Source organism: Pinus tabuliformis, chromosome 9, assembly GCF_031772625.1.
Source record: "Pinus tabuliformis cultivar Carrire ecotype Pingquan chromosome 9, CPIR1, whole genome shotgun sequence".
NCBI classification, from domain to species: Eukaryota; Viridiplantae; Streptophyta; class Pinopsida; order Pinales; family Pinaceae; genus Pinus; species Pinus tabuliformis.
This window is the reverse complement of record NC_142307.1, coordinates 2,017,264,089-2,017,291,822: the sequence shown is the minus strand read 5'-3', so window position 1 is coordinate 2,017,291,822 and position 27,734 is coordinate 2,017,264,089. Positions and strand designations below refer to the sequence as shown.

General features: G+C 39.1%; 1 protein-coding gene across 1 annotated transcript in view; it reads left to right on the top strand.

The window, feature by feature from the left end:
• LOC149157173 (uncharacterized) overlaps window positions 1-18,755 on the top strand; it is a 40,653-nt gene extending 21,898 nt beyond the window's left edge. Inside the window, exon 10 of the mRNA XM_089445008.1 lies at window positions 18,487-18,755. Coding sequence (XP_089301134.1) covers window positions 18,487-18,755 — 269 coding nt within the window. The remainder of the gene's footprint in view (window positions 1-18,486) is intronic.
• The last annotated feature ends 8,979 nt before the right edge of the window (window positions 18,756-27,734 follow it).

Below are 27,734 nucleotides of genomic sequence, written 5' to 3'. Positions count from 1 at the left end.
CTGGCCGATCAACGGTCTAGATCCAATCGGCAAATCACAATCGACGGTGGCAAAGGGAGGCTATCGGCGGAGACCACAAGGAATATGCGATAGCAATCAGCGGGGTCAATGAGGACTATCGATCAAGCGCACAGATCGATGACCCAAGTTGCATCGTAGTATCACTATCGGCAAATGCAAAGGAGCACTTACAATGGCCTGGGGTATGTGCGATATGCGATTGCGATCAATTGCATCGCAATATCGTGTCGGCACATTTCAATGGAGCGGGGCTGATAATAACGATGATAGCGATAGTCGGACCTGATAAGATTATAGACGCTATTCTATATATTTTGAAATCTGGAAAGCGACAATTTCCTTTGTATTTCTAATTTTCAGATAATGAATGGATTACAAAGAAAATGTGCCCGATGTGATATTACGGACCTGAAAGGGTTTATTAATGCTGTTGAATACTATTTCAAGTCTGATATGAGCGAGATTTCAGTGTTTAATGTATTTTTTTTAATACAAAGGAAACATGCAGGATTTCGGGTAGGCCCTGGGCGGTAAGTGGTTTGGGTCAGGTTCCGCCTGATCCCATACATTGGCTGCCACGTGTTCAGGTTGAGGAGAGGGAAAACCACCCTTATCGGGCAGTTAACTCCCGTACGAAAGGGCCGCCTGAAATGAACCACTGTCGTTGGATCTAGATCTCATAGATCAACAGTGAAGATGCGATGCGATTATACAGGCGGACCCGATAGGAGTTAAAAGGCGGATTCATAATGTTTCAAGTCCGATAAACAGTGTTTGGCGGACTTTTCCTGTGTTTGAACGTATTTCTCTGTGTAAACAAAGAACGACGATTTCGAAGGATTTCAAAGGCCCGATGACCCATTCCGTTACAATACATGTGGCCACCATCCCTGAAAGCGTTTAGCAATGATTGCTAATGCTCAGAGGGGGATCTGAGTGGACAGAGGTCGGGAAGACAGAGAACCCAAGAAGTTGAAATGAACAAATAACGTCGATTGGATTTAAAGCCACAAACAGAGAGCAAACAGAGAGAAGCAGGGCTGAGACAGAGCAACAGAGACAGAGAGTCAGTGAGGAGTGTCTGTGTACTCAGGAGAGACTTGGGGGATCCAAGTAAAGCCTTATTGTTTTGTATCTGTTGTGTGAGGCTCAATTTGAGCTCACTGTTGTAAAAATCTGTTTTGAAGACATAATAGAGAGGTCATCACTGAAGGCTGGACCAGGAGACGTAGCCCAGGAGTGTTGGGTAACTCCTTATTAAACTTGTTGTGTTTATGTGTGTTGTCTATTATGTTCTTAAACTGCTTCATTGTCTATGTATTTCACAATCTTATCGATCCATTGCACAAGTAACATAGGCATATCGATGCACATGAGTCTGTAATACCTTAATAATTGTCTAAGATCATTATATCAGATCAGGGGGTTAGGCATTCATTTGGTTTGGTAAGGAGCTAGTGCGAGGTTGCACCTAGCAATCTCTTTATCTTGGGTAGACCCACGACCCACCCCTTAGAATTATGTGATATTCATTGTGGGTTAATGTCCCATGAAAAAATTTCCTTGTAATTATTTAACCATGAATTAAAATTACTAAGAGAAAGGGACACGAATTCCATTGCTTGAGAAATTGGTGATTTTAAATACATCAGCCATGGGTTGGCTGAGAGGCTTAAATGAGTTGATTGTGCATTAAATCAACAGAGGACAATCCCATGTGCCTTTTAACATAACTATACGCAACAAAGGGCAAAATTAAATTCATACTGGATTGTGTTGTCTAAGTTAGGTTAACCTATGTGGACCCTCAAAAAATATATGGTTAGTCTATTGGAAAAAGCATGAAACAAGTTTGTGAGAGAGGACATTCACACATATGTAGTGGAAGAGAACAATGGTGAGAACTGGGATAAATTCCTCCAAGGGTCAGAGGTGTAAAGGGAGAACAACGTTCAATACCACAAGGATCGAGTTTTGGAGAAAGTGAACTAGTTGATCAAATCTCAAGAGGCTTGTTAGGTGTAAACATTATAGAGAGTAGTGGCTTACCTGAAGGCTAAAGAACCCACTGGAAACTCGTGGTTTGATGAAACTAGTGGATTGGGAAGAGAAAATTAATATCCATGAGGGCTAATGAACCACCAGGAATTTCCTTTAAGTTAAAGCTCTAGTGTTTGACTCACTGGTGAAGTGCCTGGAGAGGCGATCTCTTTACCGAATAGTAGCTTATCTAGCTCATGAAACTTCCCTTGAAGTGGACTCTCTTCTCCTGAATGTGAGAGAACACACTATATACTGTGGTATATTCCTGGCGGGTGTTAATCACGTCTGTAAAGGATTGAAAGGCTGAGTGGAATCTTGTGTAGCTGGTGGGTGAAGGTAGTGTGTCCTTGTGACATCGTGTTCTAGTTGTTAATATTGGTTAAAATTCCTCTTAAAAGCACTCCACCTCAAGCATCGAAATCTGGCTCATGGGTGACAACTACAAGTAAATGTGGTTTTAGCTTAGCTAACGTTGGGTGGATAGTTAGAGTCCCAATCTCAGTTGCCAGATCTATTTATAAGATAAGTATTCACTTATGTATTTATGCATGTGATTATCATGTCTCTATTTATTATGTTGAAACAATGTCATGATAATGTAAAGGAATGCCATTTCCTACATGAATGAGGAATCTCAATGTCTTGTGTAAAGATTTTAAGGAATGGCTCATTTCTTGTGGATATTTCTGAGCTTGAAATTAACCTAAGTTTCCTGAGCATGAAGAGATGGGTAATCTATGTTAATGATTAATTACTTGCATTGAAATGTTTGAATATTTGGCCACTATGTTAATAAATTGCTCATGTTAACACGAAGGAATGCAAATTCCTATATAGAAGTGTTCCCTGTATATTTTCTTAGGAATGGGTTTATTCTTGTATCCATCATGAGCTTATAATTTGGTCTAAATAGCCTGTGTTTGAAGAGATATACAACCTCTGTTAATTAATTAGATGGTTGTATGAAAATGATGCAGCTATTAAGTCTTAGTTTATGAATTGTAAAGCGTATTTGAGATAGAAATCATATATATATACACATGTGCTTTTGTAATCTAAAAGAGGAGTTGAGATAAGTACCTACATAAAGCACATGAGGGATAACACATTATATAACTATACACAACTATTATATACGTATTCATATGTGTGTGCGAGGGCAAAACATTAGTATCCTATAGGAAATGGCTTAAAACTTTTTCAACCTTATGATTAGGCACACTGACCAAGTTCTCAAGCAAGAGGAATCCGGGTCGTTGAGGGTTGAGTGCTATATTACTATAAAATGGACACCATAGTTTTGGTACCCCAGAGACTTTGAAGGGACGTTGAGAAAATCTCATTGGGATTTATCTATCAAGACGACATGGCACAGTGGGTTTGTTTGATTGGCATTCGTTGTAACCTAGTAGAGGACCCCTTAAATATTTCATATCGTGGTATATTTGTTTAAACAAGCAAGGGAGGCTCCGACAGGACCCATGGCTAGCCTGACAGGTGTCGTGGCCAAGAGCAGCGTGGAAACACTTAATAATTTGGGTGAAGGTTGATGTTATTGTGATGTGGGAACATGGGAAAGGACACGTCACCACGGTAATAAAGTTGGGTGACATCACCATGATATCAGATAAGTGATCCACACCACGATATTTAGTAGGTTGGGGTTTAGGTTGCTGAGAGGAGCAATTGTGTGATGTAAGTCTGAGCTCAGGGTCATAAAGTTTAAAGAAGATCAGTATTTCATCCTTTGTCTTTTTGGGTAGTGGTAGTGGACGAAGATCCATGGTAAGTTCCACTTCAAGAAATAGTTTCAACTCTGCATTATTTTCCTTGCTAGAAGCTCTCTCAAGTGGCCAACAGATTGGGGCTCCTCAAGTCATGTCAAAGGCCTGTTGGGGCGATATGTATGGTTCTGTCGTTTTTCCCATAACTCGAAATGCTGAAATCATTTTCATCAAATCTGAGTTATAGAAATAGATACGTGATATTAAATGGCTCCCCTGAAAAAATTTTGGTTCCCAAACATTTTTAATGTTCGAAATGGAACCAGAAAGTATTCCATCATTCTTATCATTTTCCAGAAAACCAAGAATATTTTTCGTTTCCTAGAAAACCAAGAATATTTTCGCTTTATGTAGCTGCCAACCAATATTTACGAGTGCCATCTAAATTTATAAATTTAACCCTGCGTTGGAGTTTCTTTTTAAGATCTTTGAAATTTTTTTGTGCCACATTGAGCTACAACAGAACGCATGAACAATAGAGGGTGGTATAGTATAGAATGGAAGGACCAAGGAATGTATAGTAGGATGATACAATATAGTTAGGACTAGTCACAACATGCATAGGAAGAAATATTAGTTGAACAAGGAAGAGGGGTAGATTTTCCTGACTTAATGGATACCCTGAGGAGCTTAAGAGCATAAATAAGGAGTTGTAATGCTGAAAATGAAAGGTTTGTCAGAGCACAAGAGAGACAAGTGGAATTCAATACAGCTATATTAGAAATCCTGTCAGACCTGCAAAGGCAAAGGCAACATGAGTTGGGTCCTAGTCATAGGGATAGGCAAGGCCATTACAACAACAAGAAAGAATGAATAGAGCATATGAGAGGAAATCTAGAAATAAGAACATATAATCAAGTGAAGACACAATCAATGGAGATACTCTATTGAGTACCCCAGAGAGAAGGACCAACATTCATGGACAACACTCTGGTGCTGCTTACATAAGACATCACTATCATCATCATTATCATGGAAAAAGAAGGGAAAGAGAATGTGTACTAGAGGAGTTTAAGAAGGCCAAGCCTCCCACATTTGATGGTGAGATGAAGAAATTAGAGGATGCAGAAGACTGGCTACTGGGAAAGAGAAAAAAATTTAGAATCATTGATTACAAAGCTAAGGTAGATACTTTTAGCCTAGAGGGAAAATCTGATATTTGGTGGGAAGATCTTAAAAATGTAAAAGGAATAAAAAATAGGAGTTGTCTTGGGGTGAATTTGAATGATACTTCAAGGATAAATACCTATTAGAGAGAAATGTTGACAGTGAGGCTAAGGATTTATATGAGCTCAAAATGGAGCAGATGTCTGATGACAAATATGTTACTAAATTCCTGGAGCTCTTTGATATGTGCCATGCCTCAAGGAGGAAAAGGAAACAGTTTAAAAATTTATTAGTGGGCTACCACAATCCTTCAATGAGAAGATCGAATTTGATGAACCATGGACCCTTGAAGATGCAGTCAGAAAGTTAAATACTTGTTATGAACAATCTAGGAACATGCTAGAGCTTAAGGTCGATTTGAAGGCAAGGGGTAGCTTCAAACTTAAACGAAGATAGCACGGAAATTCATGGCAGAAGCAAGGGGAGAGGGAAAGAAGTTGCACCACCAATAGAGGTGAAAATTAGTAGGGGTTCAATGTTGCTAATAAATATTGATTTGCTTAAGTTGTAGGAGAAGAGGGCAAAGGTTATGGAAAAACATCCTTTAAGTGTTGGACTTGTGGGGAGAATCACCTAAGAAAGGATTGTCCACAATGCAATAATGATGGATCAAGTTTTTATCATGTTCAGGAAGCCAAGAAACTTTTGGATGTGGCTCTAAATGTGACTAGAACCTACACAATTATGGAAGATACGAAATATGGTCACCTGACCTCAACTAATGAGAAGGATGGTTAGATGTGGCAGCACAATCGTGTTGTTGTTGTTTGAAGTAGTGTAATTAAGTTGTAAATAATTTGTGTGGAGGTTGAATTAAATCGTTGTAGTGGGTTGTAGTAAAGAGAATGAATGAAATCCGGGAGAGGGATCAAGTTGAGCCTTACTGATGAAGCATTAAGAAACACCAAAACTCATGGGGATATATTGGGTTTTTGTAATTGTTGAATGTTTTTATGCATTTGGTGTTTCTAGACTGATTTAATACTTGATTTATTATTTTTCCCGTTGACTTGCACTCATATTAGGTCTACTATTTTTACCGTTGACTTTCACATGGCCATGCTACATTGTTTATGTTTGGTATCAATGTTATGAAATTTTCATCTTCCTTTGTTTTTGCCTTCTATGTCTTGGGTCTTGGAAAATTTGTTGGGTGTGGATGTAAGATAATGGAGCTCTGGGGAAGGGTTGAATGGAATCCAATGAGGAAAATAGATCCAAATGAAGCCCAATGTATGAATAAAGGGGTAGTTGAAGACAGGAAGGAAGAGTATGATAAATGGAAAGTGATGTGCAAACCATGATAATGGCACAAGGGAGGCTCTCTAAACATTGACCTTATTGACATATGTAGATATGTGTTGAATCCATGAACAAAATAACAAAGAAATGATTGTATGAAACACTAATGTGATTGACAGGTTATTATCAGGGATCATTTTTGTGAAAGAATGAATGATCATGCTTCCAAGTTATATTGCAGGGACTATCTTCATGGAGAAATTGGCTTGTGAGGGTATAATTACCTTCGTTGCAACTTTTCTTACAATGAATCTCATGAGAGGTCTTATGTTGTGATGCAAGATATTAGATTTCCAAATTTGGGTGAATGGGCTTGGCTGCAAGAGTAATAACAATAACTGGAAGATATTAGAGTGTGTAACAAAAGAACTAGAGAACTGCACGAGAACCACTGAAGGATGATCAATTTACTAGACTCTATATCCATTGAGTTGTTGGGAAAGCAATTGTGTATGTAAAAATTGAATGTGAACGAGATTCAAATATAAATCTTGTCGTCATTATGCTTGGGTTAAGCATGTTTTTCTTTCATTTAGGAATCAAAACACCGAGGATGGTGTTCCTCCAAGGGGGTGGGGTGTAATAGCCCCAGGTTAAAATTTCATGTAATAAAGGTTAATAAAGTAAAAATAAGACCAAGGTCATGGGACATGTATTCCAAGCTTAATATTGGGCAAAGCACTATAGTGGGCATCACTTTTGGTGTATTATTGCTAGGGAAATCGACAAAGGCATTGGCAAAGGAAAAGAGGTATTAATTGGTACTTATTTATGATAAATAAAGGAAAATAGGAGAAAAGGAAGGTGAAGAGACACAAATTTGCATGCTAAGGAAATTAGAAGGAAAATTAAGGAAAATGAAGAAAAAAGAGGCCTTAATGATAAAAAGGCTTATGAGGATCAGTTCACGGGTTTTGTCAATTTTGGCTTGAGAACAATCGGAGAGAGACAGAGCGAGCACCAAGAGGAGAAAGTGAGAAAGCAAGAAAAGGAAGGAAAAGGACAAGCAAGGAAAGAAAAGGAAAACATGGAGAATGTTGGATTAGCAAATTCAACAAGAAGATTTTGCGGGTAATAGGTTGCATGTATGATTTCCTAGTTGAGGAGTGAATGCATGGTACATGCATTTGTTTATTTGGTTCATTAGCTATCATTGGCATGGGTTTTGTCAGGTTTGATAATGGTTTCATCCTTTCCTTGCCATTTCTTGGATAGCCAGGGTGTGATGGGATTCATTTCTGGTTGAGCTTTGGATTTCTAGAAGGTTTTGGAACCAGGTGAGGTGGTCTTAGGAAAATTCCCAAGGGCTGGGGGTGGAGATGGTTTTCTCTGGGAAACCCTTGATAAGTGGGTGGAGACAGGAAAATTTCTCAAGGTATGGTGAATAAATTCTGAAGCATCAAAGCTTGGTTTGGTTTTGTGATCTCTTGACCAGTTTTGGTGAGATCATGGTAGTTTGAGGGTGGAGATGGTTTAACCTCTAGATTCCCTTAGTTGTTTATGTCTTGGCTTATCCCATGATCATCCCATGCTTGGAATATGGCACAGGCATGATTGGACGAAAGAAAGATTTGGTTCAACTCAATTTATGGTCGAGTGGTACGTGGAAGTCCCCGACTTGGTTGGCTTTTGCATAAGTTAATACGAGCTATTTTTATCTTGTATTGTTGTTTCTGCTACAACACGCTCCAAAATTTTGGCTTACGCTCAATTTCAGAACCTTCCTTGGTCTTGTACATTATTATCGCAAACTTTGAAACTCATTCCATGTGTTTTCTTGAGGTTTTTTTTGTCCCCTTTGCAAGATAGGATAAATGTCGTCTTTTCGCATGTCAGATGATGCATCACATATAGAAGCCTATTTTGGTGGTTTCAAGAGGTTACCTTTGTGTAAATGAGTTGTTCTAACCATGTAAACATCCATCACACTCATTCCAAAAGTTTCAAGCATTGTCGCATAAGTGTTGTCACAGTTGTCGCAAAGTGTATATTAAGTGTCACACTTTTTGTAAAGTTGTCTTAAAGTTGTCGCATTGAGGTAAATGCATTGTCATTTGTCCTGGATAATCTATGTTGTTTTTTCGTCAAGTATTCTAAGTGTGTGATCACATTCGAAGTCCTATCATTGTTCACATCAATCTCATTGATCTCCCACTTAGTCATTTTCTGAAAACTTCCCGACCAAGCAACCTAGCTTCACCTAGCCTCCTTGAACTACGCATTGTGTAGTCTCAGTCCTCTACTGTGACCTTACCTCTTGGAACTACACAATGCACAATTCCTTCCTCCCATGACTGCTACACTGCGTAGTTTCTATGCTCAAGCCCTGACCTTGACTCCCTGAATTGCGCAATTCCTTCTCCTAGTCTGGCCTTAACTGTGCACTACACAGTCTCTAGCCTCAAGCTCATCCTTGAGCTCATGAATTGTGCAACTGTGCAATGGCCCAGACTCTCTTATCTCCCAGAACTGCACAATGTGCTCACCCAGTGCTCATCCCCTCAGTCAGTCACACTGACCCTCAAAACTGTGCAGTTTATCCCCTCAGTCTAGCCTGAACTGCGCACTGTGCAGTCTTAAGGCTCAAGGTTCCCCTTGCCTGCCTAAATTGCGAAAATGCATAGTCATTAAGCCCTTTTCACAACCCTTCATATGGTTCCGGTTCATTCAATGGATCAATATGCACAATCTTAGACTAGGGGGTTTCGGACTGGTGTTGTCTCGTCATGAGTGAATTGAAGAAACATGTACCTTATTATGCCATGGAGAGATGATGAAGAAGGAGATGAAGGAGTGCAACATGCTGAAAGACCATCTTGTATCTTAGTACACAAGCTAATCAATCAAGATAAAGCAAAGGGACACCAATTTGTGATCACCATTCAAGACTTGAGATCATTGAAGATCCCTTATCACCAAGCCATGTAGAGGTGAAAAGAAGAGCATTCTCAAGCAAACTCACAACACATAGTAGCAGTAGTGGCTTGACATTACCACATCATCAAGCAATATATATCAGTAGTGTCATGTCATGAGTTGTCACATGCCACACCATTGTGGTTAATGATGTAAATTATGTTTCGAAAATGTATTGTAAAGTGGTAGTCCAAGGGACATCTATGGAAGAGTCATGTAAAGTTGAAAAGTCATAGGAATTCAAAAAATCATGAGGGTAGACAGAGAGTGATAAGGAAGGTGAAGCATCACTTCCTCATTTTTATATATACACCCTCATTGTAAGAGCAAAGGAATTTTCACCTTGGCTCCTCCTGGAAGGAATTAGAGAGATAAGCTACCTCTTTTGAGGAGCAAGGAGTGGCTCCAATGCTCCACTATTAGAGATAGTGGTGTTCATTGTATACATGTGTCTTGGAACTTTTACTTAATACAAGAAGCCCTATGGGCTAGCATGTTCTTCATGCATGGATGATGGATATTTTTAAAACTATTATGTGAATGTTTGTAATTCATGCTTGCTTTCATCTGTGCTAAAGTAGTTGAACTATTTCGGTTATTTTGGTACTTATCATATTGAGAATGTGTTGTATTTTCTATTATTGTTGTCGCATCCTCATGGACTATTCTGTTAGATATTAGATAGATCCTCCTCATTACATTGGTTGCACTGATCGACATATCTCTGTGGACTATTCCGCTTGATGTTGTACGGATCCTTCTTGTTTATGTGTGTCTCTACTAGGGTGCTACTACTACCTCTCTCTAGAGACTCACTTTTCCTTCCCTCTGCAGTGAAAGAACTTTGACACACATACGATTGAACATTCACCAAGCACACCTCCTTGATTTTCGAAAGCACATTTTCACTCCTCTCTCTTGCTAACAATTAGAACCAAGGAATATCTTTAAAATAATAGGAAACCGGGTCATATTCCGGATGGGGCTCCTATCCCAAACAATGTGAGGTCTAATCGGAACCACATATCATGGAGACCCCTTGAATGTTGGCGGGTCCAGAATCGTCAACATGTACTCTATGATAATTTGTACACATTATTATGTTGATTTGATGGTTGTTTTGTTATGGTTAGTATTTTGGTTATATGTTGGTTATAAGCATGGTTCTATAACATGTTCTAGCTATGGATCTTATTATGCTTTGATAATTTGATGAATGGTTGATGAATGCATGGGCTAACAAGTGTTGTTGCATTTACTTGAGAGGGCATTAGAACTTCTCAATGATTTTTAACTAAAGTACATATATTTACACTCAGATATGAATTCATGACATGTAGCTTACATGTTTACGATGTGTTTGATGAAATGTATAGTATGTTCTAGTCAATATAGAACAAGTTCTGGCTTCAATTTTGAATGATTAGTTTTTTCTTTATGAGAAATATGATTATGGAAAGTTACAGGAAGTTTTGGGTAGTGTTCTGGAGACTAGCCTAGAAAAGTGGCTTAGATCCCAGGACCGCAGGCACAAATTTGGAGATTTAGGATCATAACTGCATGGAGCAAGGCTTGTGAGTACGGTTGGAGGCTCACAACCACATGCAGGCAGTGTCAAGGGTACAGTTATAGGTCTAGGTCAGTGAAACAAGGTTCCAGTTTAGGGATTGACCACTTGGGGTGTTTCTTCAACTCTTGGGTGATTTGTAGTCCCTGCAGGATGTTAGTTTGTGGTCAGTTTGTAGGCCTCACTTCCTTAACTGGAACTAGGAGGTTGGGTCATGTCATAGTGGTGGTCCGCTTCACATTTACCTAGAGGACATGTCAAAGCACGTAAATGTGGGGTGGCATGTTACATGTGGTTTGTGACATCCCCTGTGGGTTAATTCCCCTTGTAAACATTTCCTTGTAATTATGTAACCATGAATTAAAATGATTGAGAAAAAGGGACACATATTCCATTGGTTAAGGAGGGATATTGCTCGAGGAATTGGTGATTTTAAATACATCATCCATGGTTTGGATGAGAGGCTTAAATGGGCTAACTGTGGATTAAATTTACAGAGGAAAAACCCATGTTCCTTTTGGGCATAAATATAAGAAACAAAGGAAAAAAATTAAAGGTAGACCGTGATACGTTGTCTAAGAAAGGTTGGCTTATGTGGAGCCTAAAAAAATATAGATAATTAGTCTATTGGAAAAAAGATGAAACAAGTCTACGAGAGAGGACATTCACACATATAGAGTGGAAAATAATAGTAGTGAGCTCTAGGAAATATTCCTCTAAGGGTCATAGGTGTGAAGAGAGAACAATGATCAATATCACAGGGATTGAGTTTCAGGGAAAGTGAACCAACTAGGGAAACCTCAAGAGGCTTGCTAGGTAAAACCATTATAGCGAGAAGTCGTTTGCTTGAAGGCTAAAGAACCCACTATAATCTTGTGGATTGATAAAACTAATTGTTTGGGAAGAGACACTCAGGTATAGGTGAGGGTTGATGAACCACTAAGAGTTTCCTTGTGGTTGAAGATTTGGTGCTTGACTCATTGATGAAGTACCCGGAGAGGTGATCTCTTTACCCAAAAATAAATTATCTAGTTAATGAAACTTCCCTTGAAGTGGAATCTCTTCTCCTGAAAGTGAGATAATACTCTCTGTATTGTGGTATATTGGCATGGGTGTCTGTAAAGTCTAGAAATTCCGAGTGGAAGCTTGTTTAGTTTGTGGATGAAGGAAGTGTGGCATTGTGACATCTTGTTTCAATTGTTAATATTCGTTAAAACTCCTCTTAAAAGCACTCTGCCTCAAGAACTGGAATTTGGCTCAGGGGTCACAACTACAAGTAAATGTGGTTGTAGCTTGTCTAAGGTTGGGTGGAGAGTTAGAGTCCTAATCTCAGCTTCCAAATCTCTTTGTAAGATAAGTATTATCTTATGTCTTTATGCATGTGATTATGGTGTCTCTTTTTATTGTGCTAAAAAACTTTCATGATGATGTTGAGGAGTGTTGTTTCTTGCACGAATGAGGAATATAAATGTATTATGTAAATATTTTAAGGAATGGCTCATTTCCTATGCATGAGCTTGGAATTAACCTAAGTTTCTTGCACATGAAGAGATGGGTAATCTACGTTAATGGGTAATTACTTGCATTGAAATTTTTGAATATATGGTCACTATGTTGATATACTACTCATGATAACAACAAGGAACGAAATTTCCTATATAGAAGTGCTCCCTGCATATTTATTAGGAATGATTTATTCTTGTATCCATCATGAACCTGTAATTTGGTCTAAATGGCCTATGTAAGAAGAGATAAAAAACCTTTGTTAATTAATTGGATGATTGTATGAAAATGATGTAGTTAGTAGGCATTGGTTTATAAATTGTAAAGCTTAGGAGGGATAACATTTGTAGGCTACAAGCTGAGTTGGGTTGAGTGTGTGTGTGTGTGTGTGTATGATCTAGGAGGATCTTGTCAGATCAGTTGCATAGGTTTAGTTCATCGTCAGCATCGCTATGTCATCGTCAGTGATGTGTGGGTCAGTGATGTGGTCATTAGGTTTTATGTCACATAGTGACAATTTGTTGTAAAAGGGTTTTGGTAACTTGATGTTCCAAGTCATGGAAAATTTGTATGCAAAACACTGTATTAAAAACAAAAAGACCTAAGGTGGACACCTAAGTCTACAAACCTAAACCCATTATTCAAAAAATGTATTAAAATGCATAAACCCTATGTTATACTCCTGTCGGCCTATATAACACATTGCTAAAACATTGTAATACAACCCATAGTCTTAACCGCAGCGAAACCGCACGGGAGAAGACCGTGGGGATTGTAACCATGTGAACAGGCAGAGTGTTATGGTTAATCGAGTAGAGTTTAGACCGTAGCAACTACTATGGTGGGTTGTGACATGTGAACAAAAGGGAAATAACCACATCGTTTATTGTAACCGCAACAACTAAACCGCGCATTGGGAACGAAACCATCGGGCGGAGAATGTGCCATGTGATCAGTGTGGTTACCGCGCCATTAGGGGTAGCCACCAAGTGTCCGATAGTGGTTAGACCCTACTATTCACATGCTAACAGTTAACTCCCTCCGCGCTTTATCCTAACTGCCAGGAGTTTTGCATTAATCCAAAGTCCGATTTGGGTTTTTCGTTACAGTTTGTTTCAAAATTAATTCAAAGACCATGTATGGTATCCCTAGGTGGCAAACAGTGACAAGATCGAGGGCATGAGAACATAATTGTAGCTCCTACTTTCAATATTCATGCCAATCTTGGCTGGGAAGACCTCGGATGTATCTGAAACCCTTTAAAAGCACCCTTTTTGTTCATGAAGAAGGAGGATTGATTTTTGAGTTTTGTATGCAGATTCTGGAGGATATAGGTTATTTTGTTTTCAGTGTAACAGGAGCATCAGGAGTCAGAATTGGGAACTGTGATAGGTGTTGGAAAGCTGGTTCAGAGAGATTTCTTATGATAGTGACCAGAAGTGCCTGCGTGCACATTCAGTTTGGTCAATTTTCTGTGTAATCAACCTCTTCGGAATCAATCCTAATAAAGTGGTTGCCCATCTTGAAAGCGGACCCGAAGACATAGTCCATCAGGGACGAACTCCGTAATCAATCTTGCTATTTAGTATTGCTGTGTATTTTCCTTTTTCACTTTTGTTTGCATCTTACTTATGTTTTATCGACTTTCGTAAAGCCTTTCTTCTCAGGCAGTTCTCACAGTTTTAACACTTTAAGTTAACAATTATTTCACAGTTGGCATAATAAATTCTACTTTAGTTTTAACATATGATCATTTCAGATCATATAATTTGGTATCAGAGCAAGTTTCATTTGTAGAATTTGTCAGTGAATGTTAACCAGGTCAAAGTCGCAACGTGGAGAAGGAATCCTTGAGCAGATTGATCCAGAGATTCGAAAGTGAAGAGTCGCTCATAAGTCGACCATGGTAGGATCTGAAGCAGGTGAAAATCTAGAAGCTAAGATGAGTGATGAATAGTTTCAGCAAGCATTATTGACTATGCAGCAGATGTTGGGAGAACTATACGAAGATAAGAAGGCGAGAGATGCGGCTTCTTCTTCAAAGACATTGAAGAAGGACAAAGGTAAAGGCAAGGCTAATAAACCTCCTTCACCTCCATCATCTCCATCATCATATTCTTTTTCTTCTTCTTCCAGTGCCGAATCTGAAACAGAAAAGAAACCTAAGAAAACCTCTCTTTTGAAACTTGATGTAAAATTTGAATTACCTATTTATGATGGTGAAATGAAACCTGAAAAGTTAGATAACTGGATTAAGCAGTTAGAAGTGTATTGTCGTATTCAGAATATCTCTGATGATAAAATAAAAATTTAGTTAGCTACACTTAGAATGGGGGGAACAACTTTAATCTGGTGGGAAAGTAAAACTAAAATAAATGTAAATTAAAAAGGAAAAGTCATCTCTTCATGGTCTAAGTTTTTAAAATCTCTTAGGAAACAATTATATCCCTTGGGATACACGCAACAAGTTGTTATTGATTGGCAGCATTTGAGGCAAGGTAAAGGGAAAAGTGTTTAGGAGTTTACTCGGGAATTCAGAAAGAAAGCATTGGCACTTGGTATTTCATTGGATACACGTGAAACTTTATTAAAATACATCAACATTTTACATTCATATTTACAACATACATTATTGATGTTTAATCCTGATGATTTTGATGAAGTGTGTGTTCAAGCCATACATGTTGAATCAGGTGGTAGACCATTCAAGTTTTCCCAGAAACCATCCAGGAAATTGGAAATCAAGGATTCCAAAGACAACAAGAAGAAGGGCAATCTGAAGGGAAAGAGATTAGTGACAGCTCAGAAGGAAGGTGAAAGACCTACTTGTACTCATTGCCAGAGGATCGGATGTGATGAGTCAAAATGTTGCAAACTTCACCTAGAACTCAAATCAAAGAAGTTCTAGAAGAAGAAAGATGAAAAGAAGGACAATACAGGACTCCAACAAGATTTAGGCTCCGACTTAGGTGATGAAGGTAAAATAACCACAATGGTTTCGACATGTAAAAGTTATGATATTGGTTCAAGTTCCAACACTTCTATACCTTCTTCAAACCGAAATCATATAAATGAGGATAAAAGGGTTGAACTATTTCACATAAGGATAACTTCTAAGCACACAAAGATAGATACATTATTTTACAGTGGATTACAATAAAATTTAATATCTAAAGATTTAGTTAAGAAATTGGGTTTGGAGACACATAATCATCCAAGACCATACCCTCTAGGTTGGCTGAATAAAGAGACTCAGATTAATGTCACAAAGCAGTGTCAATTAAAATTTTCCATAACAAATAACTACATTGATGAAGTGGATTTAGATGTGATTCCAGCAGATATATGTGGAGTAGTGCTAGGAAGTCCTTATCTCTATGATCGTGATGCAATGTTTTATAGGAAAGAGCATAAATATCATCTTAAGAAAGATGGGATTGAATTTATTGTCAGGGCACATAAACTTAAAACACACTTGGATTTAGTTTCAGTGAATCAGATGAAGATATTAATAAGTTCAAAAGTTCAAGTAAGAAATATGTACTTATGGTTGTGAAAGAACAACATAAGGATCGACAGGATGTTTTTTCAGATTGTGAATCTCAGTTCAAAGATAGATTGGTTAAAGTGGTAGATTCTTTTCAAAATATATTTAAGGAACTAAAAAATATTCCTCCTAAAAGAGAAATACAACATGAAATACAATTAATGTCAGATGCCCCTCTTCCTAATATCGGAACGTATCGCTTATCAGTTACAGAGAACGAAGAAATAAAGAAACAAATAAAAGAATTGGTTGAAAAAGGTTTTATTTGACCTAGTTCATCTCCATGTGGCTCACCCATAATTTTGGTTCCTAAGAAAGACGGGACATGGAGAATGTGTGTCGACTTCAGGAACTTAAACAAGATAACAATAAAAAACAGGTATGCTCTTCCCAGGATAGATGATTTACTTGATCAACTGAAAAATGATGTCTATTTCACTAAGTTAGATTTAAGAAGTGGGTATCATCAAATCCACATAGCAGAAAATGACATCTGGAAGACTACATTCAAAACTAGATAGGGACTATTTGAATGGTTGGTAATGCCTTTTGGTTTGTGTAATGCACCAGCAACTTTCATGCGGGTTATGAATGATGTTTTCCGCCCATACATTGATAAATTTTTCATAATCTACTTAGATGACATTCTGATTTTTAGTTCCAGTATAGAAGAGCATGTTAAGCATGTTAAGCAGGTATTTGAAGTATTGCACAGAGAAACGTTGTACCTTAAACTTTCCAAATGTGAGTTTGGGAAAACTTCACTAAATTATCTTGGTTACATATTTGGAGGTGGAAGTTTGAAAATAGATCCAGCTAAAATAGATGTGGTTGTTAAGTGGCCAAGACCACATAATGTGATTGAAGTTAGAAGCTTTTAAGGTGCAATTCAGTATTGGAGAAAATTTATTGCTCAGTTTTCTTTGATTGCTTCACCGTTACATGCTTTAACATGTTGTAAAGTTCCCTTTTAGTGGGGAGGTAAACAACAAAAATATTTTGATACACTTAAGCAGAAAATAGTCACAGCACCAATCTTAGCTTTACCAGATATTCAACAACCATTTGAAATTGAAATAGATGCTAGTGGTTATGCAATGGGTGCAGTCTTACTTCAAAAAGGGAAACCAATTTGTTTTCATTCAGAAACTTTTTCTAAGGCAGTAATGAATTATCCGACATATGATAAAGAACTATTTGCTTTGGTTGAAAGTGTTAAGAAGTGGAAACATTATTTAATGGGTAAGGAAACAGTGATTCACATAGATCATCAGCCGCTTCAGTACCTTCAATCTCAAACTAAGTTGCAACAATCTCGTCATTACAGATGGATGGGATTTCTTCAACAATTTCACTTAGTAATTAAGTACAAGAAAGGTGTCACAAACAAAGTAGCTGATATGTTATCTAGACCATCTTTGAATGCTTCAGTAGTACTGCATAGTAGTTCTTTAAAGCATGAAAGTTATATAGAACAATATAGTATGGATGCTGATTTCAAATATATTTATGAATCACTAACTCATGGTGCTCAGGTGGAAGAAATCAATTATCATGTTCATGACAGGTTGTTATATCATCTGGGTAAGTTATGCATACCACAAACAGAAAGAGCACATGTTGTCTAGGAAGCACATTCTTCTCACATTTCAGGACATTTTGGAGTAAGCAAAACAATGGCACAAGTTCAAAGGTATTGTTACTGGCCTCGTATGTATGAAACTATTGCTAAATACATTAAAGGATGTGTGATGTGTTCGACCAACAAACCAAGAAATCGAAAGATTGGTTTATACATGCCACTTCCAGTTCCTTTGCGACCATGGGACAATATTTCCATGGATTTTGTTGGAGGACTTCCTATGTCCAAGAAAGGGCATGCTTACCTGTATGTTGTGGTTGACAGATTGAGCAAGATGTGTATTATTGTTCCATGCAAAAAGAAAGTGACAGCTGAACAGACTGCAAACATGTTCTTCGATCAGGTATGGGTTCATTTTGGGTTACCTACTTCCATTATTTCTGATCGAGACACTCGTTTTGTAGGAGAATTTTGGTCCACTTTATGGGAACTCATGGACACAAAGCTGAAGAAGAGCACAACTTTTCATCCACAAACTGATGGACAAACTGAAGTGGTGAATAGGACAGTCATACATATTCTCCGAGGTTATTGCAGTAAACATCCTAAATGTGGGATGAATCTTTATCTTATGTGCAACATGCTTACAACCGAGCCTTACATTCATCAACTAATCGATCGCCATTTGAAACATGTTTTGGGTATCTACCGAAGTCACCAATGGATTTCATGTTTGGTGAAGAGGATAAAGTGGGTGAACATGATGATGCGAACAAAGCAGTTAAGTTCATTCAACGGATACAACAGATACATGCAGCAGTGCAGGATCAGTTAGAGAAGAGTCAAGCCAAGTATAAAATGCACCATGACAAGCATCGAGTCGATCATCATTTCTAGGTCAGCGATTAGGTATGGTTGTATATCAGTAAAGACAGGTTGAAAGGAGAAGGTAAGAAACTGAAACCTATCAGGTATGGCCCTTTCAAGATTATGGAAAAGATTGGAAATAATGCATTTCAATTAAATTTACCTCCTTACATGCGAATTTACTCAGTTGTAAATGTGGAAAATCTGAAATTGTATGAACCTCTGATGATCATGGATCCCGAGGAAGATACACAAATTTCGACTATTGATGATTTGGCACCTGAGTATATGAATGAGTTGCAGGAAGATATCATCTTGGACAGGAAGATTCGATATTTGAGGCATGGAGATGTTGAATATCTTCGAGTAGGACTCAAGGTCATGAATCTGAGCAAGGAAAAGTGGATGAAAATTGGAAAAGTGAGGGAACTATACCCTTACCTGATATCTGCTTAAAATAAAACTTTTGTGGTCCAAAAGATTTCAAGTGGAGAAGATTGATCTAGGAGGATCTCGTCATATCAGTTGCATAGGTCCAGTTCATCGTCAGCATCATTCTATCGTCATTAGTGATGTGTGGTTCAGTGATGTGGTTGTTGGGTTTGATGTCACATAGTGACAATTTGTTGTAAAAGGGTTTTGGTAACTTGATGTTCCAAGTCATGGAAAACTTGTATGCAAAACATTGTATTAAAAACAAAAAGACCTAAGGTGGACACCTAAGTCTATAAACCTAAACCCATTATTCAAAAAATGTATTAAAATGCATAAACCCTATGTTATACCTCTCTCGGCCTATATAACACATTGCAAAAACATTGTAATACAACCCACAGTCTTAATTGCAATGAAACCGCGCGGGAGAATACCGCGGGGACTGTAACCATGTGAACATGCAGAGTGTTATGGTTAACCGGGTGGAGTTCAGACCGCAACAGCTACCGTGGTGGGTTGTGACATGTGAACAAAATGGCAGAAACCGCACCATTTATTGTAATTGCAACAACTAAACCGTGCATCGGGAATGAAACTTTGGGGCGAGAATGTGCCATGTGATCAGCGTGGTTATCGTGTCGTTAGGGGTAGCCACCAGGTGCTCGACAGTGGTTAGACCCTACTATTCACATGCTAATAGTTAACTCCCTCTGCGCTTTATCTTGACCGCCAACAGTTTTGCATTAATCCAAAGTCTGATTTGGGTTTTTCGTTACAGTTTATTTTAAAATTAATTCATAAACCATGTATGGTATCCCTAGGTGGAAAACAGTGACAAGATCGAGGGCATGAGAACATAATTGTAGCTCCTACTTTTAGTATTCATGCCAATCTTGGCTGGGAAGACCTCAGATGTATCTGCAACCCTTTAAAAGCACCTTTTTTGTTCATGAAGAAGGAGGAGTGATTTTTGAGTTTTGTATGCAGATTCTGGAGGATATAGGCTGTTTTGTTTTCAGTGTAACAGGAGCATCAGGAGTCGGAATTGGGAACCGTGATAGGCATTGGAAAGCTAGTTTAGAGAGATTTCTTATGACAGTGACCAGAAGTGCCTGCGTGCACATTCAGTTTGGTCAATTTGTTGTGTAATAAACCTCTTCGGAATCAATCCTAATAAAGCGGTCGCCCATCTTGAAAGCAGACCTGGAGACGTAGTCCATCAGGGACGAACTCCGTAATCAATCTTGTTGTCTGGTATCGCTGTGTATTTTCTGTTTTCACTTATATTTACATCTTACTTATGTTTTATCAACTATTGTAAAGCCTTTCTTCTCAAGCAGTTCTCACGGTTTCAACACTTTAAGTTAACAATTATTTCACAGTTGGCATAATAAATTCTACTTCAGTTTTAACATATGATCATTTCAGATCAATACACACACACACACACACACATCTATTTAAAAATATAAATTTAAGGGTCAACCCGAGTCCTCATAGATGGGATAGCTCTAAAGGAGTTGCACAACTATTATATATGCGTATTCATATGTGTGTGTGAGGGCAGAACCTTAGTACCCTAGAGGAGCTGGCTTAAACCCTTTTCAACCCTATGATCAAGCGTGGTGACCAATTTCTTAAGAAGGAGGAATCTAGGCTTTTGAGAGTTGAGCATTTTATAATTGTTGGATGGACCCTGCATGTTTGGTACCTCGAAGAATTCAAAGGGAGGCTGGGAAAATCTTGTCAGGATTTATCTGGCAAGACGATAGGCACAGTGGGGCCATTTTCATGGCATTCGGCATAACCCAATGAAGGATCCCTTAAATATTTCATATCTTGATATGTGTATTTAACCAAGGAACGAAGGGTCTGGCAGGACCCATGGCTAACCTGGAATGAGTTTTGGCCAGGAGCGACGTGGAAACACTTAATAAGTTGGGTGAAGGTTGACGCTAACATGATGTGGCGACTTGGGAAATGACAACTCACGCCAGTGATAAAGTTGGATGACATCACCCTAACATTTATTCCTCAACGATATCTTGTGGTGTTGGATACAAAATTCATAATATTTTATTTTCAGGGGGATGTGGCATGGTGGGCCAACATTTATGTCGTGAATGGAGGCTAAGTCACCTTGATAGTTTGAACACATCATGAAGGGAAAATGTTCGGACAATGTGGCATAGTGGAGCTTGAGCATGTCACAACAACAAAAAACAAGATGACACATGGAGGAGAGGTCTATAGAAGGGCCACGTAACCCCCATACCTCTACTCCAATGTTTTGTGTTGAGGCTGGGTGTAATCCCACCAAGATTTTACTACTAGGGTGATGTAGTCGTAGAGGGGCCCACGCCACGTACTTCGTATATATTATATATATTATATATTGAACTTGTGAACCATGTAAATGGGAAAATATGGTACTAGGTGTGAACAGGTCGACAAGTGATATAACATGACCTAGCATGATTGGGTTTGCAACTTCCAAGTGGACTATGACATAGATTCCCACGTGGGAACTATGTGGGGACCATGTAGGTGCCACATGGAAGGCCATAGTAACATGGCACTATCTAATAGGCCAACCTTTGAATGGCCATACCATTTTATCTGAGAGCTATATTTGAGAAAATTTAATATCGTTGGAAAGGTCACAACGAGATGAACGCAACAAAGTTATCCATTTTAAGTTTTGAGTAAGTTGAAAAAGATCGAAAATTTTAGATCCCATTTCCATAATTTGACTTTGGAGGTAAGGTCATCAGAGTAATTGCCTCCTTCTACCCTTATTATGGGCTAGGGATAGTAGGGATGTGTTAGAAATTATCCCATGTTAAAGTAGTTAACTTGGAATCCTAGCATGAAAGCAACCCATACTTTATTTAATAAATGTAGAGGAGAATCCATATTATTACAATGAGGTTTATCAAAAACCATGAGCCACCTATCCATCCAATAGACTCAAAATGATTGGTAGGTGCACCATTCCATACAAATGAATTTCTTGTTGACTAGTGTTTGTTGGTTGTTTCTAGGGTCAACAAACAATGAGAGAAAATTTTGTTTGGTAATGTTCCAGTCTCTAATTTGGTATTTGTTTAGTCTATTTTTATAGCATTAATACATCATTTTATCCCTATAACCAGAATATTATTTAATGGGCCTTGGGCATTAGAAAGAGATATTACAATTGAATTTAGTGAACTTTCTAGAGATGATCACGAGGGATCTTTTGTGTTTTGGAAGTCATGTATGAGTTCCCTCAAAGTAGTCAAAGATGCATCGATTTCACCATTAGTGTTTCTTTGTTCTAGGTTATGGTGTGGTTGTTTTGAGTTTAGGTTTGGTGATGGTGGATTTGGGGTCTCATTATGCTCCATGGTAACCAAGTCTCCTATAATTTAATAAGGTCTTGTGTTCAGGACAACATTTAGTTAGTTAGTTAGTTTTTTTTTTTCAATTTTAAATTAAATAAGAAAAGAAACCAAATAAATTTCATTGGAATGCTTACCTAACATTTGAATGAGATCAAATCCATTGACTTGGTGCTCAATGCAAATCAAGGAGACAATATTTGGTTCAATGAGATCACAAAGGCACATTGCACTATCCAAAATGAGGAAAAAATGGGCAATATGCATATAAAAATTGTGATGCACCAGGAACACATATGTGTTCCTAAGAACACAAGCACATTCTTAAGAACATAGATGCATTCCTGTGCCATGCCCACCACTCCTCATGGTTGGTGGTTGTTGGGAAATACTCTAATACCAAGAACCTGAAATAGATAATAGGAAACATAATCTAATCAAAGATTTAAAAGAAAAGAGAAAATGACACTCTAAGATGATGGGTCGTATCTAGAGACATCATTATATCATCATTAACACGCAACACATTATGATTAGAACATCACAATGCATAATGAACAAGATTTCAATACAAATGTATGATGTTCATTTTCATGACACAATTCATTTCTCTTCTCCCTATTTGACCTATAAGGTCCTTCATTTATAGGTACCAAATCTAACCATCTCCTTAAATTATCGAGGATATTGTCCAATAATAAGGCTTGATTGTTACAACTATTTTTTGTAAGTCCACACTACCCCATCAACTACGTTTATGTCAATTGGTTGGCTATTCAAGTTGATCCAACAATCTAGTTAATTCCTTTAACCATTCGGTCAAAAATCCCACTAGTTTACCACTATCTTCTAGTTAGTTACTCGACCAACCTAACGGCCACTTGGTTGACTGTCCTACAAGGTGATCATTCAATTCTCTGTCTACTGTTAGTTAACCCTTTGACTAATTTTCCCTAGAAGACACAAAGATGTTATGAACCAACATAGCCTTATATTACAATGCCCCCCCATCAACACAATGTTTTGGGGGTTCAGGTAGTGAAATTACATCATAGGACACCCTCTTCCCCCAAATAATTGAACCTTCCTGAAGCCAGAGAAAATGACACAACTTGCCAAACATAGTTTCATCTAATTTTTTTTTAAAGATATTAGCAAGTTGATCATTAGTGTTGCAATATACAAGAGTGAAAACCTTATCGTGAACTAATGAACATAGATAATGTGCATGAAGTTCAACATAATTCATGTTACTATGTTCAACGGGGTTATTAGTGACTTTAATTGAACTTTTATTGTCATAGCATATAATAATTAAGGCATAAGTAGGAAATTTAATTTCACCCAAGATTTGATGATCCCAAACTTCCTCCCCCCCTACATTAACAACTCCATGATATTATGTTGTCATAATCGATAGTGAAATGACATGTTGTTTCTTGCATGACCAAATCAATGATCCACCATTGAAGCAAAACACATAGATAGAAATGTAGCTTTTGTCATCGCTTTCGCCTTCCTAGTCAAAGTTAGTGAACCTGACCAATGAATTTGAGCTTGGACAATATTTTCTACCAAGGTGAGAGTTACCTTTAAGATAACAAATGATTCTCTTTGCAACTTTTTGGTGACTTTCTTGCGGATCTTACATAAATTGAGAAACCACACTTGTTGGAAAATTCAATGTGGTAGCTTATTTCAATTTTCCTTAACCTTAATACTTTCTTGTGAACTTAGTTAGTCTTCTTGTGTTCTTTATTTACATATTTTCATCAAACAAATATCAAGAGTAAAAAAAACAACAATAGAGGACACAAAAAATAGGCTTGCAGGTAGGGAAAAACCCCTCCAAGGGGAAAACCTGAAAAGCTTTTCTCTTCTTAAATAATTTTCTTCCAATGAGACAAAAAATACCCAATCCTAGTCCAAGTCCTTGTCAAAGTACCAATTCATCCCCTTCAATAAGTCCTTCCTTGATCTAGAACTAGCTAGCTTCAAACTGCAACTTCGACCTCCTAGCTTTAGTACTGCTTCTTCGACCTGCAAATTCAACCCTGTAACTGTTGCAAAAACCCTAATCCAGCTTCCTCTTGAGACCTTCCTTGAGAAAGAGAACTCCTCCCAAGGTCAAAAATGTCAAGATAGATTATTCTTCCTTCCAGCAACAAGAGTCTATACGTTGTCCTACTGCAACTCAGATTTGTAATTTGGCCTCTCATGTAATTGCATAAACCCTAGATTTTCGTACGTGTGAGAGAGAGATAGCCCAAATACAAGTATTCATCTTTTTAGAGACCTTCACTCTCCATGTCTTCTTGCTTCCCAACTACAGATTGAACTTTTTCATTAAGATTTAACTTCTTGGTGAGTGACTTCCAAATGAGGTCAAACTACTCCTTTTTATAGTCTTTCCAAGGGGCCAAATTCCCTCCTTTAGGCTGATATGAAGTTGTCAGGTCCGACTTGTACATTTGGAGTTTCTAGGACTTTCTAGACTCAAAATAAATTATTTTTCCAATTACATTTTGCCCAGAAGGGTCTTATAAACATGATGTTGACTCCTTTGACTAATAATAATAAATCCTATGACCCAACAAACCCTAGAAGCATTGGTGGCTTGAGGGGGCCTGACCCAGGTTCAGCTTTAGTTAGCCAAACAAATCCCTACACTATTGGCCCTTTTGGCATCAGCCTGTGGAGCGTGGACTGAAGTCTCACCCGAAGCAGTATGGTGGGATGCTGGAACCAAGTTTTCGAACCCTTGAGATGGATGTGATGTTGGTTTATTCCGGTTATACCTGCTTTCGCATAGGTTGCTTAGCCCTCTGTTCTGTCCTTCAGTACCTTCGCCAAAGGGTACAGTGGGTTTTCGCGCAGCCCTAACCTGTGGCTCAGGGACTTTTGCGCTGCTAGGGAAACGAACTGCGATATCTCCCAAGCTAGGTTAAGTGATTTACTTATCTTATTAACCGATCTTAGTTAGCTTCGCGTAAACAAATGTTCTTACTTGCGTTCACTTAACCAACATATTTACATACATTCGCGCATCATATAAGCATTATAAGTGAAATTCATACCCAACATAACAAGATGCATAAACAGGAAATAAAGACGCAGAAATTGTAGAATACTTCTCTTTATTAATAATTCCGGACGATTACAGACTCGACCCACCCTGTGCACTCAGCTGTAGGGGTCTGCGCACTCAGCTGTAGAGCCTCTACCTACACTACAACCCGAACTTAGACTTCTACTACAGAGCTATCTCTCATACTTCATATCTTCATGTCTCACTTCTATTCTTTTTCTTTTCTTAAACTACTTAGAGATTAGCTCTATTTATACAATCCCATGGTCTACGAACCATGGGTAGATATTTTACAGCCGACATTACATTTCCAAAATAAGGGCAGATAACCCTATGACTCATTAACACCTACGCGCTCTATGACCACAAAATGCAGAGTCTTTACACTTCAATTACAAAATTTGACAAAAATATGGGCTTTTAGCCCCAAAAATTGCCCTTGGGGGATCCCGCGCCCAATAGGCCCCCAACACAAACATCATGACTCGCCCTCGAGTCACTCTGCAGGCACGGAGATCTTAGCGCGAAGAACTCCCAGCTCCATCTGGATGACCGCAACCTCGGCAGCGCACTGAGTGGCCGCCTGCTGGACTTCTTCCACTCACAACTCGACGACTGCCACTGAACTGCTACCATGAATCTTTTGCTGAGTTTCCTATAGTGTCGCAAGCTTTCCTTCAATGGAAGTTGTGATCGTATATGCCTCATATATCCATGGCTATAGGCACGCTTTTAGGACTGCTTCTTTGTGTCGAGCGGCATCCACCTGTTCCTTAAGCACCTTTGCCTCCTGCATCCGTGCGAGCCTCTGTGTGAGGGGGGCCATCTGTACAGTCCCTTTGACCTCATCATATCGTTGTTGTAGCTCATGCACCTCTGTCTCCAAGCGCTCTACATTCGGGTCCTCCTGCAGAGTGGTTAGGACCTCGAACGATTGTTCAAAAAGTCGCGTGTAGTCTGTTACTGCACTGTTGACCACCATTATTGTTGTTGTAATAGTGGTGGTACGTTGTTCCTTGACTTCCAAACAAAGTTGAAGGCTGATCCCTCAACTACAATTTTGCGATTTACAGGTTCAGCTCCAGCTGAATCATGGCCATCTATGCTTGAGCCTCGTGCACCCCTGTGGCCAACTTGCGGACGCGTGCCTCAACTAGTTCTTCAACCTGAATGTCCAACTCCGGTACCATTCGGCAGGCTTCCTCCACAACCTACATGATCTTCTTATTTTGTTCCACTGCCTCGTTGCGCTGCAGGCCCAATTGCTCGATGTTGATGCATTGCTCACTCATCACCTACAGAGCGTGACTCTCCTGGGCCCTAAGTTCCACGGTGACTCCATCCTGCAAGAGGTGGAGCGTCTCTTGAGGGAGCGTGGCCATATTCAACCCCAACCCTTTCAGGCTACTGACCATGGGTCTTTCGGCCTCATTTTCTGTAGTAAGTGCCCCATCTGGTAGCAGTATCGTGTTGGTCACCCTTGTGCGTAAAATATCCTCGGCAGCTTTAGTGCCGATCGCGAGGCTAGTGGACATTATGCCAGCCTATGGAGTTTGAACCTGCAACTCTTGCAACTCTATTCAAAGAGACCCTAATACCAATTGCTGCCACTCTTCGAACTGTTGGAGGGCCTCTACGGTGACATCCCTTAATATTTCTCCAATATCGTGCAAATCCCCCTCAGTGAGGGTGATTGGGTCGAAGGATGTGTTTGACGCCTTGGTTTTCTTTCGTGGCACTGCCTTCTCTTGCGGGCGTTGACACTTGAGTTGGGTGGATGTCATCTACGGGTTCGCGCCACGTTGTTTTATTGGCTCCTTGTTTCTGCCTCAGCCTTGGGCGAAGGTGGCTTTTGTCCTTCGCGATCTCCTCCTCCTGTCCCCTGCCGTTCCGCCAATTTTGTGGGATCACGTGCTGCATGGGCCTTAGCCTCCACTTCCTCCTTTCTGCACTTCTCATCCATCTCCACCATTTAGAGCTTTATTTCTTCCTTCTTACGCTGTGCAACGGACTTGTCCGTTTCCGCCGCGGAGCCTGCGGGAGTGCGCCACTCCGGTGGCCAAGACTCGAGGACTACGAAAATAACATCATCAGCCGCCAAAAATGGTAAGTTATGCCATGTCTTCGTGGGGTCCTTTCGTGCCTTGATAAAGACATGGTGGAAATATTCTTTGGACTCTGTAAAGCTCTGTAGACTAGCATATACTGTGGCTGACAAAGGCAGCTTGTGATTGATCCCCATCCGGATATTCATCTCCATGAAGATCCAAAAGATCTTGCTTTCTTTTATGCACTATGCATCCTTGGTTGCTCACAGCGAAGCATACTTCGTTGCCTCTGGAAGCTCCGACACGACCAAAGGGAATTGGTTGTCTTCTAGCAGCTTCCATGCCACCAGTACGATCGACAACAGGAGCCATGCGTAGTGAAACGTTTTGCCCTACTCCTATGCCTCGCGACAGTTCTTAAGAACTCGCCGTAGAGATAATTCACCCAGTTGAATTGGAATCCTTCAACGCATTGGGCTGC